At 40.4% G+C, this 15,741-nt stretch overlaps 2 protein-coding genes across 2 annotated transcripts in view; both read right to left on the reverse strand.

Annotated features, from left to right (window-relative positions):
* Positions 1-8,181: 8,181 nt before the first annotated feature.
* LOC119736869 (mucin-5AC-like) overlaps positions 8,182-15,741 on the reverse strand; it is a 36,214-nt gene continuing 28,654 nt past the window's right edge. Inside the window, exon 19 of the mRNA XM_038210878.1 lies at positions 8,182-9,799. Within this exon, the coding sequence (XP_038066806.1) occupies positions 9,474-9,799 (326 nt within the window). The 3' untranslated portion in view covers positions 8,182-9,473. The remainder of the gene's footprint in view (positions 9,800-15,741) is intronic.
* Positions 11,611-15,728, reverse strand: LOC119738002. The gene is made up of 2 exons (XM_038212705.1): positions 14,287-15,728; positions 11,611-12,605 (listed from the first exon to the last, which is right to left on the reverse strand). Exons 1-2 carry the CDS (start codon positions 14,423-14,425, stop codon positions 12,145-12,147), a joined length of 600 nt encoding a protein of 199 aa, XP_038068633.1. The 5' UTR covers positions 14,426-15,728; the 3' UTR covers positions 11,611-12,144.

The following is a 15,741-nucleotide window of genomic DNA, read 5'->3' on the forward strand; positions in this document are numbered from 1 at the left end:
ATTTTTCCTAGACGTTGCACAGTGTTTTTCTATTAATGGCACACATGGGAAGTAAAAAAAAAAGGAGGAAATAAGCTGATCCGAGGAAAAGTTGCCCGCGCATTTCTGTAGCGCCCTCTATTGATTAAAACTTACTTCATCCTCACTTAGTCTGGTTCCCAGACCAAAAGATTCTGACTATTCCTGATGGATCTTAGGTCAGGTCAATCTCGTCCCCAGTGCTTACTTTATTTCCAACCGCGTTTCCAATAGTAAACCCTAGATAGGAAACTTTCTTGCTGTATCCTGATTCGATACCGCAATTGGCCAGTAAGGGATTTTTATCGTGTACTTGGTGTTATTATTCACAACGTGCAGTACGTGTTTTCGCGATCATTCGTCCACGCCTTCTCGAAAATACTAATTTCCTTTCCAGTTTGTTCATATTAATATGAAATGTGATACTGCATGTTGTCTCGATAAGATCGTAAAAGTTTAATTTTCAAAAATCGTGTTTTCGTAACTCACGTCATGCTCGTGCTGCAACGAATTGACTCTGTTTTTACCCCAGACACCGCATACAAAAACAAACGCTAATCCAAGGCACCACACTATTCCTCATTTGCATACGTGTGCAAAAATCTTCTTGCACATGCAAATTGTCACAATCGTTTTTAATTCGCTTTGTTTCTGTTACGTAATTGTATTTATTACGCGCGCTACGGCTATCGCGCCACCCCCGTATTGTAAAGTAGATCATGCCAAAAGTTTTTCGCCAATCGTGTACGCACATTTTCCCGGTAGTTTTTTTTCCAGCCACTAAAAATTAAGGCATTGATTTGGTCAACCTGCTAAAACGCCGTGCGTCGAGTTACGTAATTATTATTGTCCGTGTGGCCATGGTTATTGATGTCCGTTTGTTTCTGTGAATGTGAGTATTGTGTGAAAGAATGTCGGTTGTTGTCAAGTAGAAGTTGTGTGCGTTTTCTGGTCAGTGCATTCTCTGATCGAGAGAGAAGACACACCAACAAATTTAAGAGATCAAAGCTGAGTGTGACAGAGACCGGTACCATCTTGCTAGGAGACGCCTTATACAGCAGGTTTTCGTCAGCGAATCGGTGAAACTGCCACCGATCTTGTCTGATCCGCCAGTTTGGCAAAATCAGTGCCAAAATAGTCTCGGCAAGGCTAAAAAGCCTTCAACAACACTCAGCCTTCACAAGCATCGCAATGAAGAAATAACCGTAAGTGTTGTATCCAATACCAAGGTGGGAGAGCAGGTTGTGGTGGGCGCGTACTGCTCGACACCTTGGGGACGAGGTTGGGGTCAGGTAGCCTCCGGTAATACATTGTATTACAATTTACGTGACGTGACTAAAACGGGAGGAATTCCTCCTTTTTCCGAAAATTTCTGAAGTTTGCCGAAGTCGTTTCGTCGACAATCGGATAGCGCCCGAGTATTTCCGAGTATATAATATTGGTTTAATTGTAGTTGTTTGGATGCTTAAAGGGAATATACAACATTTGCAAACATCAGATAATAAAACCAAGTTTTTACGAAATACCTTACTAGGATGTTGGTAAATGATAGTCTTAAGCATCCTGTAAAATTATGGCACCTGGTGTGAAGTAATTTTCAAGAAAATGATATTTTGTATACATGTACATTTCCAATGGTGGTCGGCCGACCACCGTTGGAAAAACCCAACTATTTTTCAACTACTGCCCCAACTTTACATTCTTTCCAGTCCAATTTTTGTTTGCTATCGGGTATTTGTTACATGTTCATGAACGGGTACGGGTGCAGGCCAGCTAGTCTGGTTCTCTTACCCTCCAATTTTCCGGCATCTATAAATTGATCAATTTTACCTTTAGTGGAGTCAAGGAACCAGACTACTTTAACAGTTTTGTTTGTCTTGGTTTTTCCAGCATTTTCGAACACAAAACTTCAAACATGTCAGTGTAACAATATTTGATCTATTATGCTAACCCCTAAAATAGTTCATTTCTGAACATTACAGCAAAAGCATATGATGTACATTCCCTTTAAATATGTGTTGCCAAAGCCGTTATCTGGTACCCACAGAAAATATATTCCACAACACGTATATGAAAGTTGAGTACCAGACTGTACTTGTACTTCTACTTGGCATAACTTAACATCTTCCCTTGCTCAAAGATGCCAACCAGTGCAGTTTTATTGTATTTTCCACGATAAACTAGTGAAATACGATGATACAATTGTTCATGGTAAACTTCAATTTTCGGTATATTTCGGTAAAATATATACATTGCTAACAGGCAATGCAGCCATCACCAGACTGCTTTCATTTGACTTTGACCTAAAAAATGAAGCCCAGACATGTTTAGGTCTACATTTACATTTTGATCTGCTAATTTTCACTTAGCTTTCCCCTTGTGGCATTTTATAAACTTCTAAAAATTTCTATTCTGATGAGTTTATGTTGAATTCAATGTTAATGTATGGCATTTACCTATTACATGTAAACCTATGGCGTAATTCCGTTACCGCGCAGGCGTAATTCCGTTACCGCGATTTAAATGCAAATTATGAAAAGAGTGATTATTTTTTCAACTTTGTTCTGCATTGTAGTTAACAACACCCCTGAACTCTACAAATAACAGGTAGTGTCCAATTTTAAAATTTCAAAACTTCAGAGAGTACCGTTTTATTTATTTATGCGAGAACTCAAATATGCTTGCCCTCCGTCCGTAATTCCGTTACTGATATTAAGCTCCGTCCCTTAAAGGGTTATCTTGTGGGATTTTTTTTTTTTAGCGGTCAATCAATTCTATTGGGTCTTGGCTCCCTTTCCATGTTTAGCTTATTTGCCTAGCATAGAACATATTTCCTTGGGAAAGAATAATCCTTGACAAAGTGACAAATGGGCGTAATTCCGTTACCAAAGAATTGCCCCACTTATCCCATTTCATACATCTGGTTAAAAGCAACCTAATGTCTAACCGTTCCCGAGAAAAGACAAAAAATCCCGATTGTTTACACCGGACACCATGGATTATGTTACGTGTTGCCCTGTTGTTTTCAAACACTGTACAACACACGTTGTGTATGTCTAGTATTACACACGTACACAGCGCCATGCTCACAAACAGGGGTAACCAATCCACCAATGCACAAAATGTAATTTCTTACACGTCCGCAAACGGTGAAGCCTATAACGGCTGGAATCACAACTAGCAGGAGCAGCCCAATATTTTGGGGTTGCAAAAGTGGACCCCGAAAGTCATTCTCGCACGAATAGCACAAGAATACTACAAAAACGCCAAGTTTCTAAAGGATAATTGTGTAACTATGTATATATCCTACTTTTAAATGTTCTTTTCTATAAACATCATTTCATTCAAAATGCATTTTGTAGCCCAATTGGGCGTATTCCAGGATGCAGTATCCCTTTAATTCAGAGTTCTTTTCATATCTTATAATAGGTTTGGTAAGTCATGGATGTATGCGTACATATGGTGTGTATATAGTTGAATAAAATGTGTGACGTCATAATGACAGAAATCATCAAACAAGTCAGGTGTGTTAACAAACACAAATGCCCCGCAACCGTGACTGTTCCCATGACATAACACCACTCTTTTAGCATCAACTTACATGTACCGTGGTCACATGGAACGTTCATTGACAGCATTAGTGTTTTCTGTAGGTTTTATATGAATTAATCTTATGATCTTAGAATAACTACAAGATTTCTATTGTTTTAGCCTCTGTTACCTTGATCCTTGACCTTTCGGCCCCAAATGCTTTAGGCTTCTTAGGATTGCCAAGAACAATACACAAACCAAATTTGAAGTTCATAGGTTAAGTATTTCTCAAGTTAGAGAGAAGATTTATCCTAGTTTTTGAGTAAATAGTTTCACACTCAGTTTAATCAGCAATGTCTTATCTTAGCAAGTCTTAGAAGTCTCCCGTTATGATTTGTACCTTTTAATTTACAATTTAAAGATGTATTGATTGTATTTTAGGTAGTTTTAACTAAAATACCCGTTGTAAGTTTGAATGTTTTCAGCCTGTTGGCTTCTTTTAATTCAAATAAATGTTTATTTATTTAATAATAATATTATCTTTTTCGAGAAAAACTTGTGGGGTACCAAAACGGTACCCTGCAAGTCGGTGGGCATTCCGTGTGGGGTACCTCCCATTGTTCATAAGCAGTGTTAATACGTTCACCCACACACGCAAGTTTGCTTGTTTTACATTGTTTGTGGACATTCCTTTGTTTTCGTGTAGTAACTCGGTACAAAAAAAATAACTTTTCCTAAACTGTGAAAACTCTTTCAACCCCAAATTTGTTAATTTTTTGATTTCCTTGAATGTTTCTCTTCTTTCGCAACTAATAGCCCTAACCCGAAAACCCCTCTAAACCTGTTTTCCAGAGGGGGCGAAACGTTATGTGGACACGACTTAGTCCACTTAACGTCAACACAATCTGCAATGAACATCTTTTGTTCACATGTCCCCATAGTGACTGTAAGACAAACTCTAGCACGTTTGTTTTATGGTGTAGATTCGAGGGTTTTCTTTTGTTCTCTTTTCCTTTGTTTGTACCTCAATTCGCAACAGCTCTCATTGATTTTGTAAACGTTTTCCAACTGAGGAGTCCTCGATTCGGTTTCTGACCTCGATTCAACGAAGATGTTGCACGTTTGTATCCTTGATTTGCACCATAAACAAACGTGCGCACACATCAGTGTGAATTTGCCTGCAATCGGAAAACCCCCTATTGTCCCTTTTGTTTGTACTCAAACTGTTTAGGAAGACCTCCTATATGTTTTGTACACACCGGGAATTGGGGATCTCTCATGAATTGTACTAAAGTTTTCGAGTTTGAAATTGTACTTTCCAAATGCTCCCATTTTAACCAGGATTTATTTCTTCCTGGGCTGAAATTTGGGCTTTATACCCTTTACATAAAATACTTTGCGACGTACTGACACATCTGGGAAGTTCCTAGTTTTTGAGTAAAATCCATATTTCGTGAAAACCTTGTGGAGACGTATTCACCTATAGACATTTTCCTGTGGAGACCTATACAAACTTTTGATCCCTATTGTGCATGTCCACAGCGGGTACCGTGTACTAGATCACTTCCACATCCAGACATATTTAGGTTACATACTTAGAGTGGACGTTCCTTTGTTTTCGTGTAGATAAAGAAAATCCTGTGAAAAAAAAAAATTACTCACACTGTGAAAACTCTTTCAACCCAATTTTTTTCTACGATTCCCTTTAGTGTTTCTCTTCATTTTGCCACCGATAAAAAGCCTAACTCAAAAATGCCTCTAAACCTGTTTTCGAGAGGGAGAAATCTTTTGTGGACTTTGGCAAAACTGGTGGTCTGTGAACATCTTTTGTTTGGAAGTCTACACAGTGAATGTAATGCTCAACTCAAAAATAAATAGAAAAAAAAAAAAGATTTTTTTTCCAGATAAACATTAAGAAACCAGAAACAAACAAAAAACAGTGGTGCAATACAAAATATTGTTCGCCATACCCTCTTAACCTTTATGCGCACTTTTTTTTAATGCCAGCCCAATTTTTGAGTATCATATGACTTCATTAGAAGTCATAAATGCGCTTGCGTTAAGAAGTTGTTCTTAAAGTGTACAAAACACTAGTAAACACTTTGGTAGCACTAGTAAACAGTGTTATGCTCCCGGAAATCGTTGCGTTATATATCCTCAGTACAGGGGGTGATTACTGTACCATGACATGACAGCTTGGCTCAGTGAGAAGGAGAATCTGCTATATGCGCTAGGTCGATTTGCTATACAACAAATGTACTAGTATTATTTGAGCACCATGTGCTGTAGAACGGACAGCATTCGAAAAATCCCTATTTTAGCAGCGTTTTGGGCTCACCGTTTGAGGGCCAATTCAATTAAGAGGCCATCCGAGTTGGGACAATAGGCTATTTCAAAATAAAAGAATGCACACATAGGATAAGTTGTAACTTATAGATTCAGTGCGAGGCAATGACTGTTAAAATGTTAAACATTTCATCAATTACCTCGATGTTCGTACACAGATGCTCACATAAAAACCGAAGCGAACTTTATACAAGTAGATTCGAACGCTCCTTTGGCTCCGTGCGTTTTTTGACTACATGTACTTTGAAAAAAATCCGGTATACTTGGGAAACACGGTGTGCCGTTCTGGTACAGGCGCGTATAAAGTACATGCACATGTAACCGAGTCTCGCAGCGCATTTTTGTCGCCAAGAGACAAGGCGTAACCTAATGGAAAATGATGGACAGTAAAACCAAACGTCTAGGAGCTTGTTGGGCAAGTTGTCTGCAGCGTTGACATTGACCTCTAGTAGTACGTTCAGGTTAAGATACCTTTATAGACTGCGATACATGAGCGCCGTGGGGTTTGACGCTGACAGGCCTTGTTAGGGAATTTACTCCACAAAAACGAAACTAGTGGCATCATCTGCGGATTTCTCCAAAAGTTTTAAGTCTAGAGCCTTGCCGATTTGCATGCTGGTTGGCCTATTCATCCGCTTTCCAACAGTATAAAGTTTGTCCAGAACCATCCATGTTAAGGTACCTTTAGGCTGCGATACATGACAGCCGTACGGGTCGGCGCTGAACGGCCTTGTTTGGAAATTTACTGTACAACAAAAACAACGAAACTAGTGGCATATCTGCGGTTTTCTTAAAAAGTTTTAAGTCCAAAGCAAACCTGCTTCGTTGATGTACAGGCGCCACTTAATTAATTAATCCTATTAAGGTGATTGGTGTACAAATAAATCAATACTCCAATCAACCCTCAAGTTTGAGTGTCCTTGTCTTGGAACTTCAGGCTCCAGTCCCATCCCCCTTCCCCTGAGTCCAGCCTAGGTACGTACACCCAGTAGTGTGAAAGGAAGCCGCTGCGAGCGCGTGGCGGTAGACTTCCAAAACAGACCTGTTTCACCGGGCTTCCCTACAACCGCTCGTTGGGTCGTCAGAGGGCAATCCCAGGCTACGTCGACGCAGGCCGCCACAAATGGTGTCAAAAGTGGGATAGGTGCCGCAGTAAACTTCTTGACACACTACCGTAAACACCTACCTAGGAACATCACCTGGCAAGGCAAGATGGCGAAGAATCTATTGATTTACTTTGAAGAAGCCAAAACAGGGAGAAGAAGACGGACTTCCGTCCACAAAAACATCTCATCTTGAGATGGAAGAGAAAATTGAGCTGCTGGAGACAGAGCAGGAATTGGAAGGAGGACTCGGGCTTCGGAGGGTCAGCGCACACGCCGTTGACAAAACACATTTTTGTAATGGCTCGACTGGGGATTTAATTACGCCTATTCTCCCATCCCGTGTGAGGCCGACTCCAAAACCACGCACGAGAAATACTTCTCGTGCGTGGTTTTGGAGTTACAGATCAGTGCAGAGCAAAGAGCCAGGAGAACTCTCTGTTCTGTGCTTTGTACTCTGCATCCTTTACTACACCGTATTCTGTACTCCTCATTTTGTAATGCTGTACGCATCGCTGTGCTACTCTCTTTTCTCCTCGCTCATTGCTCCCGTACTCCTTGCCGAGTATGGAGCAAAGAGCCCCCGTCTGTATACTGTGTAGATACAACCGCCGTGCACTCTGCACTCCTCACTCCCTACTCTGTTCTTTGTATTTTCTCGATCTATACTCTGTGGTCCACACTCTTTACCATGTACTTCTGGACTGCTCACTTTCTGCTCTGTACTCTGCTATTTGCACATAGCAAGTTGAACTGTAACTATTACAACGTACACCCGTACTGTGTAGTCTGTGTTCTCTGCTCCGCATTTCTGCACTCCTCACTTTGTGTTCTGTAATTTGCAATCTGCACGGTGCACACAGCACATATAGATGTGCTGTGTGCCCGTACATGTACTTGTTCTGTGTTTGTAATCAGTACTTCGTGATTTCTGCTCTGCACTCTGCAATCTGTACACTTCAACTCTCGTTCCTCGATCTGTACTCCTTTACTCCTCACTGTCTTTACCCTTTAACTCTTCACGCCGAATTCTGAGCTCTCAATTTTAAACGGTTAACTTATCTCTGAAATATGAAATTTGAGTTTAAATTTCATATTTCAGATGAGTACCCATTCTTTTGAACAAAAGTTCACTGATTTGTGTTAAATGATATCAAAAAAATCCGACACACTAACCTTTGAACTCATTTGCAAGAAGTAATTTTATTTTAATCTACAAGCAAAAAAAATGCACTTTTATCAGTTCAAACGGAAATAAAGAAACTCAACTGAGTAGTTATATAACTTTAAAATAGTACAATAAATTTAAAAACTATGATAATAACTTGAAAAGCTTGTTCTTTGCTATTCCACGCTCTCCTTGTTTTCTAAAATAATTGGCTCGCATGAGCTGTTAGTATCAGGGATTATCAAAAGTATCGTGATATCAACAACGGAAACGGACATCATTTTTGTTTTTGTAAATTTATTTGATGCTGCTTGTAACACTCACAACCTCGTGAAGGAACGTGAGAAAAATCTATTATAATTTGCTGACGAATAAACTAAAAGGAGTCATGTGGCGATGCGGTTTGGATGGGATAGAATCTTATTTGATCCTAGGTTGTGCAGGACAACTAGGGAGGATATAGAGGACACAATGACTTCAAGGTACGAGACTGATTGGGGAAACTTGTTCTAGTTGGTGAGAAGTGGCGCAGACAATTCGATCTGCCAAAAGACCCGAGACGTAATGACATAATGGCTTTGTTTACATATGCGCTTTTTTTATGGGATCTCTCCCAGATAAAGTGGGGAACTGTCTACTACATAGCACATGTGAACATGTTTGAAAAACAAAATCGTCATAAACGACCCACATCTTAATGAGAGCATCCTTTAGAAGAACTAGTTAGTAAACAAACAAAAACACTAATGAAACTCTCATTCTTTCTTAATTGAAAAAAATTGAAAACAAAAATTACATCGGTGTAAATAAAGTCAACTTCAAAACATTCGCATGCATTTTTTGCATTGGTAATTTAATTGATATGGTTTGTTTACAGAAACCTGTCAATTGAAGAGAACCTGCAGTGGTTAATTATGTTTTACCGATTCTTAATTGAAGGACAAGAAAGCAAATTTGAAACATAACTAATCAAGCAAAAAATGCAGATCTAGCAAAGATTTAAAACAATTTCTTTTCAATCTGATGTCATATAGTATTCATTTAACTCTCAGGCTTCATTATACAAATATATAACTAAACATGCGCGGCACAGCCTTTCTTTCGGTAATGCTGCTAGTTTGACAAGATGGATGATATTTACTGTACTCTTAATTAACAATAGTTGAGAGAATGACTCGTCATTCGAATGAGTCGAAATTATTGATCATGACTTTATACTTTCAAAGTCGCGATTTATTGTTAAGATTAAAAGAACATGACAAATGAAGGCTGTTCAGAAATATATAACAAGGTTAACTGACTCCCTCCTAAGGAAAAACGATGCGGTTGGCAATCAGCGTTTCCATCGGATCATATTCGCATGAGCTGCACGAGCAAGCTTTTATCTCATAATATGGGTGGACAAACTGGGTCCCGTTGTTGCACTTCATCGTGACGTAATTCTGCTCAAGTTTTGAGGGTTTGCAGCAGCCGCAGTTGAACTTGATGTTGGGGTATGGCAACATGGTCACACGGGTGTTGGAGCCGCAGGTGCCCTCACAATCCGTGTACGGGATGCGTCCCTCAGACAAGCATTCGTCAATTACAACGTAGTTGGGATGCTTGCGAAAGAAGCAGTCCTCCTCATTCGGAACTGTATTATAAGAAAAAAGCAAGGTCAAGTACAGAAATAAGTCATGTTTTGAAAAGATGCCAATTTACACTTGCTAAGTGTTGAGATTAACCCCTAACCCCTAACCAATTTGGTTTCCATCTGCAATCGGTTTCCATCGACGTTGGAGCGTGCTCCAATGGCCATGTCGATTGGCGAGGTTCAATTGACATGGCCATGGAGTACGCTCCAACGTCGGGTTGTTGCTACAAGCCAGTAGGAAAGCAAGCTCAATTGACAGGTATACTTGTTTGCCTAATTAGTCATACGGGGTTTGTGAAACGGTTCCTAGAAGTGGGAGGGCTCTGAATCAACATTTTGCTTACAGTTTGGTTGTTAGACAATGAGGATCCATCAGTAAACCCTATATAAACAAATGACTATGGCTAATAAATCTGGACTTGGAGGGGGGAATGACTCCATGCGTTTTCTCGCCCTGTCAGAAGGGATGTTTGGTGATGGTTGGTGAGTTGGTCTGCATTGTAGGGCGAGTTGGTCCGAGCATGCGTTGTATAAATATCGTGGAAAGCTTGCTTTCTTTCTTTATTCTTCCGAAAGAAAATTCTTTTCTTTACTTTATCTTTCATGTGAAGAGTAATAAGAACACAAGTACACAATTTTGGAGTTTTATTGGTAGAAAGAGACGCCTACCTCGCTGTATACTATACTTCCCACATCACAGAAGTTACAGGCACGTCACAACAACTGCGTACGTTGCTGTATTATCTGCTTCCACATTACAACAGTTACACATCACAACGCGAGCATAAGTTGTTGAAACAAGTTTACTGTAGTGGTTTCGAAATTTACTTGTATAAAAATTACATTTATAAACGATTTAAATTAATTATATGATTTAATCAATTAATTAGGATCTTAAGAAAACTATACAATAAAGCATAAAGGTCTTCAAATTAATCATGTAGCTCTGGGGGGAAAATCTGAGTGCAAATCCAGGTTGCTTCTCAAAAAATATACATATATAATTTTTGTTTATTTTGATATTGAGGACAAAGATGTAATTAAAATCTTACAAATAATTCTGTTTTTGTAGAGCGACAACATCATGCTGTATTAACTGTGGTAGATAAATCGACGGTTATTATTACAGGGGGTAAACAGGTATCACAAGTCCCAAGTTCCCCCCAACATTATTCTTAATTAATGAAATAGAAATGCACGATTTCAACAATATCCCTAATGCAAATGACAGAGGGCACTCTTCAGCCCATCTTGTGAGAAAATGATAGAAATCCAATCACGCATACCAACACGGAGCTTTTTGAAATTTCCCGTGTAAAAACAAGAGTCTCTACTTGGAAGATGAAGAACAAGAAAACCAATTTCAAAAACGGTACACTTAATTTGCATTTTCTTTGTCATCTTTGCATTAAAAGGTCTGCAATTATCTGTTAGATAACCAAGATTGCGTAAGATTTAGATAAACATCCTTTTAAACAAGGAAACTTTTGTAAGGTAAAGTTATTAATTAATGAAAGTCTACCCTGCTTGCAGGATCACTCAAACCAGTACATTGGAGCAATGCTATTTACTGCAACTTTTTAATTTGGCACTTTTTTTCATTCAAATGAGCTCCGTGTTGGTATGCGTGATTGGATTGCTATCATTTTCTCACAAGATGGGCAGAAGAGTGCCCTCTGTCATTTGCATTTGGGATATTGTTGAAATCGTGCATTTCTATTTCATTAATTAGGAATAATGTTGGGGGGGACTCAGGACTTGTGATACCTGTATATTATGATTATCGCATTATTACTATTATTATTTAAAAGTATCAAAAGTACAAGTCATCTATTGTTTTTCCAACAATGACTTGAGCAGACAGGTTAAATAAACTGTTCATAATACAAAATCGTGTCAAGTATCCCAAAAATGGTAACAAGGATTAGGTAATGTTCGAACATGTACTGTTGCTAAATCCCAAAACCGTAGATGGAATTAAACTAGTGTTCTCATCTACCTCAATATATGCATTCCTTGTTTTTTTCGGAGGACCATCTGCCGTGTTTGAAAATGAGATGGGATGGCACCAGAGCGTTCGAAAGCTGCCGAAGCTGCCGAAGCGCCTCCGGATCTGAGACTATGGAGTCCGAATTTGCTGATATCAGGAACAAAGGGGCGAAGTGCTTGTAAAACAATTTTGCGGGTCCTAGTGTAGCTTAAGCTGTGAACGGTGGCCATCAAGCCTTTAGCTGAACTTGTTATTCGATGTACGACTGACAGTGATGAATCTACCGGGTCACCTATGGCAGAGAAATACCTCTCAGCAATTTTGACTGGGCATGTAGAAGTTGGTGTTTTACAGTCTACACGCCGGACGTTATTGAGATCGCTGAAACGAAGAAATCCAGCATAGCAGAAGAAACAAATAAATAGGTTCTAAAACAGGTTCTTTCCGATTGGGGGGTTGAAGCCAGAGAATGTCTATAACCTTGAAGTGCCATCTTAACGAGAGGGTCGTCGGTGGGCGATGGAAGACCGGCTAGACTGTGGACCCATTTGACAGCGGCTGCCGTGGAATTGGTGGTAGACTTGTGCTTGCTTGGGAGCAGCGATGAGAAGTACAAGCAGAAATCGATGGGTCGAGCTGGGAAGACGGTAACTTCGGTTTTGGATGACGCCAAGGCTTCCCAACGGTGCCATGCTGAACTGTATGCTTTGGTAGTGGATGGAGCTTTCGCTGAGAGGAGTAGTGCAGGCAAGTGATGTCTGGCCAATAGTTGCATTTCCGGGTCGTCAATGCCGTGAGAAATTCTGTTCCAAATATCTGAAATACAACAAGAATAAAAACAGCACAAACAGGTGGAAAAACTGGAAAATCCAGTTGTTCTATTAAAAACCAAAACCAGGGCCGCTTAAACTTGACACAAAGGTCAAAGTAGCGCAGCATAAGTTCGGCACCCAACACCGACAGTGGCCACGTAAAACCCCAAGTGTTGGACGAAGGTCGCGCACCTTTACTCCGAATGACACTGCGTACTGATGCCCAAGCGGGCGAGGGGGGTTCGGGAGAGCGAAATAAGGTTGCTCGACCGAGAATGAAGTTGAAAAGGCACCTTGGACACCAAGGAATTTGCGCGCTGCACCCGTCTTACGATAACGTAAAGAAAATTCTTCCGAAAGAAAAAATTATTTTCTTTACTATATCTTCATCATGTGAAGAGTAAAAAGAACAAAAGTACACAATTTTGGAGTACTATTGGTAGGAAGAGCCGCCTACCTCGCAGAGAACGCCAAAAAAGGGGGAAAAGAGAAGCGATATGGGAATATCAAAACAATTCCAAATTGTAATATACTACACAAAATACATTAAGTATGCAATCAGACCAATTAAACGGAACGCAGTATCATGTATAACTGTATCAACAACGATAAACCATACGCAAACAGTACTCACGGGCGAGAGTCGCGATGAGGGCAAGTGCCTAGTCTTAACCATGTGTGTGGCGCTAATGAGGGATCAAAACGAATTGCTATGGAAGCGAATGATGGGGTTTGGCAAAACACTGAACTTGTACCCAAGGAAGACGGGACTGAATGATATATTAAACCATCTCCAATGACCTTCGACAAAACAACCGTAGCTTGTGTCGCCTGCATCGGAATAGATAGTCAAAGAAGGGACTAGCCCGCCTCGTATGGTAAAACCATTCAGGGACTGTAATTACGTGAGCCAGAATCTGTGTTCCGAAACGTCGTCAGCAGGGAGAACAAATGAATTGGACCAATAGTGACGCGACTCAATGGCACGGTAGGAATCCAGCACGGATGAAATGAACGTGAAATTTTGTGAATTTTTCTTTGAGGGACCTTAAAGCGAAAAGCGTCGGAGTTGATGGTAAGACCCAAGTACTGAATTGTTTTAGTGGGTGACCACACACTTTTGTTTTGCTAGGGACGAATCCGCTGCAGGTTATGAGGTTGCGCACTAAGGAAACGTTGGCTGAAGCTGATTCAAATTCGGATGAGACAATGAGTCCGGCGTCGATGTACATAAAATGCGACGATACCGATTTGACGGCAATGGTGCACTATAGGCCCGTTTAATTTGGTGAATAAGTGACAGGCGCTACCGACTCAAGATCAAAGGAAAAGTAGTACTGATTGTAACCGAGTGATGGAGCAAGGTGGTTCAGATCTTCGTACTTGAAATTCTCTTTCCAAATTTACTTATTCGGGTGTCGTAGGTCAAGCACTAATAGCAACTTTTGTCCTTCTGCGACAGTCAAAGGAATGCAACAGTATGGGGTAACAGTGCATTGCATGATACAGTTCTTTGCGAGCAAATCCGCGATGGCCGTTTCCACAAATTGTGCATGAGATAGACTTGACTTATTGTTTTGCAAAACAGCAGGAGGAGTGACATAAAATGGAATCTTGTATCCATCTGAAAAAATTACTACACTTAAGTGTGTCTTGCCAAAATAAGAAGCGAGGTTTCAGCTTACCCTTTACACCGGATGGGACAGGAGTAGTTGATTCCTTCTCTTCCCAGTCACTATGCTGTGGTGGTATCAATGACTGAAGGTTGTGACCGGCGCTGAAGCTGTCGGAGGACCCGTAGAGAGGGGCAGTTGGAGCGGACATGTCCTACGATTCCGCACTGGAAACAGGACATATTGACGATAGGTGTACCGGCTGTAGGGACGAAACGAACTCGCAGCAGGGTAAGGACGTACAAGATTGCGAGCCTTGGTCTTGGACTTCTTAGCGGTTCGGATTTCTTGCTGGTCGCCATTTTCTCCGCCTTTCTGAGTCCTTTCTCATCATCCGAGTCGTCTGCTAAATTGTCGGTGACGTATTCTTTAACCGTGGCCAGACCTTGTAAAGAAACGATCGGCCAACTTGATCAGCTTCTGCCGCTGTTTGATTTCTGTGCTGGCTTGTTTGAGGGCCTCTCTGGCTGCGTTGACATCTCCAGCGTCTAACGATGCTAAGGCCGAGTCAATTAGGCTGGAGGGCTTTTATTCGTTGCGATACTGGTCCTTGTTACCGTCACTTTTAAAGTCTGGTGGACTGTCGGCGAGGGTACGCTGCCTCTTAAAGGCTGAATCTTCTTTATTGTCTATCGAGTTAGCCAGCGATATGATGGCCGATAGTATCTCTTGATTATCAAGATTAGGATTCATATTGCACGGATAAGACATTGCGAGATAAGGTTGCTCGACCGAGAATGAAGTTGAATAGGCAACTAGGCGTTTTTAAGAAACGGCTTCACAAAGAGTTACGTAACAAAGCGCGCAAGGAATTTGCACGCTGCACCTGTCTTACGATTACGAAAAGAAAAGTCACATTTAGTCTGCATTGGAAATGGGTCCAGATCGTTTGTTTCGGCATCTAATTATGCCAACCATATGAACTATTGGAAGACGACTCCGATTCGGAGTAGCGAAACAGTTATGATTTTCTTCTAGCAAAATATGACATAAATTCATAGATTTCAAACTATGGCAAAAAAAAAAGCCCCGAATGTTAAATGACCCCAGACAAAGTTATGTCATGATAACGTCTTAAATGGCAATGTGATGTCACCTTTAAGTGTATATTTAAACATTTGTATGTAACAGACAACAAATACAGAATGTCATGATGACATCATCATGGTCATGAGGCGACATCGAGGGACATATTTTTAATCCTATCTCTGGAAAACAAGAACAACTTAATAAGTTATGGAGCTATATTTTCCTTCTTCCATATGCACGAACATAAACAAAATCAATCCCTATGCTCTGTTTATGGAACAGATCTAGTTCTGCTATTTATTATTCATGTGATTGGTTTTTGATTACAGGACTGAAACCTACTCTCAACTCACTTCCAGTTAAGTGGAATGATTACTAATTATGCTGAAATTATGTCTGTGTAGTACCAGCAGAAGTAGATATAGTTGTAGTTTCAAC

This window comes from Patiria miniata, unplaced genomic scaffold (assembly GCF_015706575.1).
Source record: "Patiria miniata isolate m_02_andy unplaced genomic scaffold, ASM1570657v1 HiC_scaffold_3, whole genome shotgun sequence".
Taxonomy (NCBI): domain Eukaryota; kingdom Metazoa; phylum Echinodermata; class Asteroidea; order Valvatida; family Asterinidae; genus Patiria; species Patiria miniata.

What these genes read in the sequence shown, in the direction of transcription:
- LOC119738002 (XM_038212705.1), bottom strand. Translation starts at nt 14,425, where the DNA reads ATGTCCGCTCCAACTGCCCCTCTCTACGGGTCCTCCGACAGCTTCAGC. An exon ending in TGTCCCATCCGGTGTAAAGG is followed by an intron (nt 12,606 to 14,286) that starts GTAAGCTGAAAC and finishes GTTGTATTTCAG; the next exon opens with ATATTTGGAACAGAATTTCT.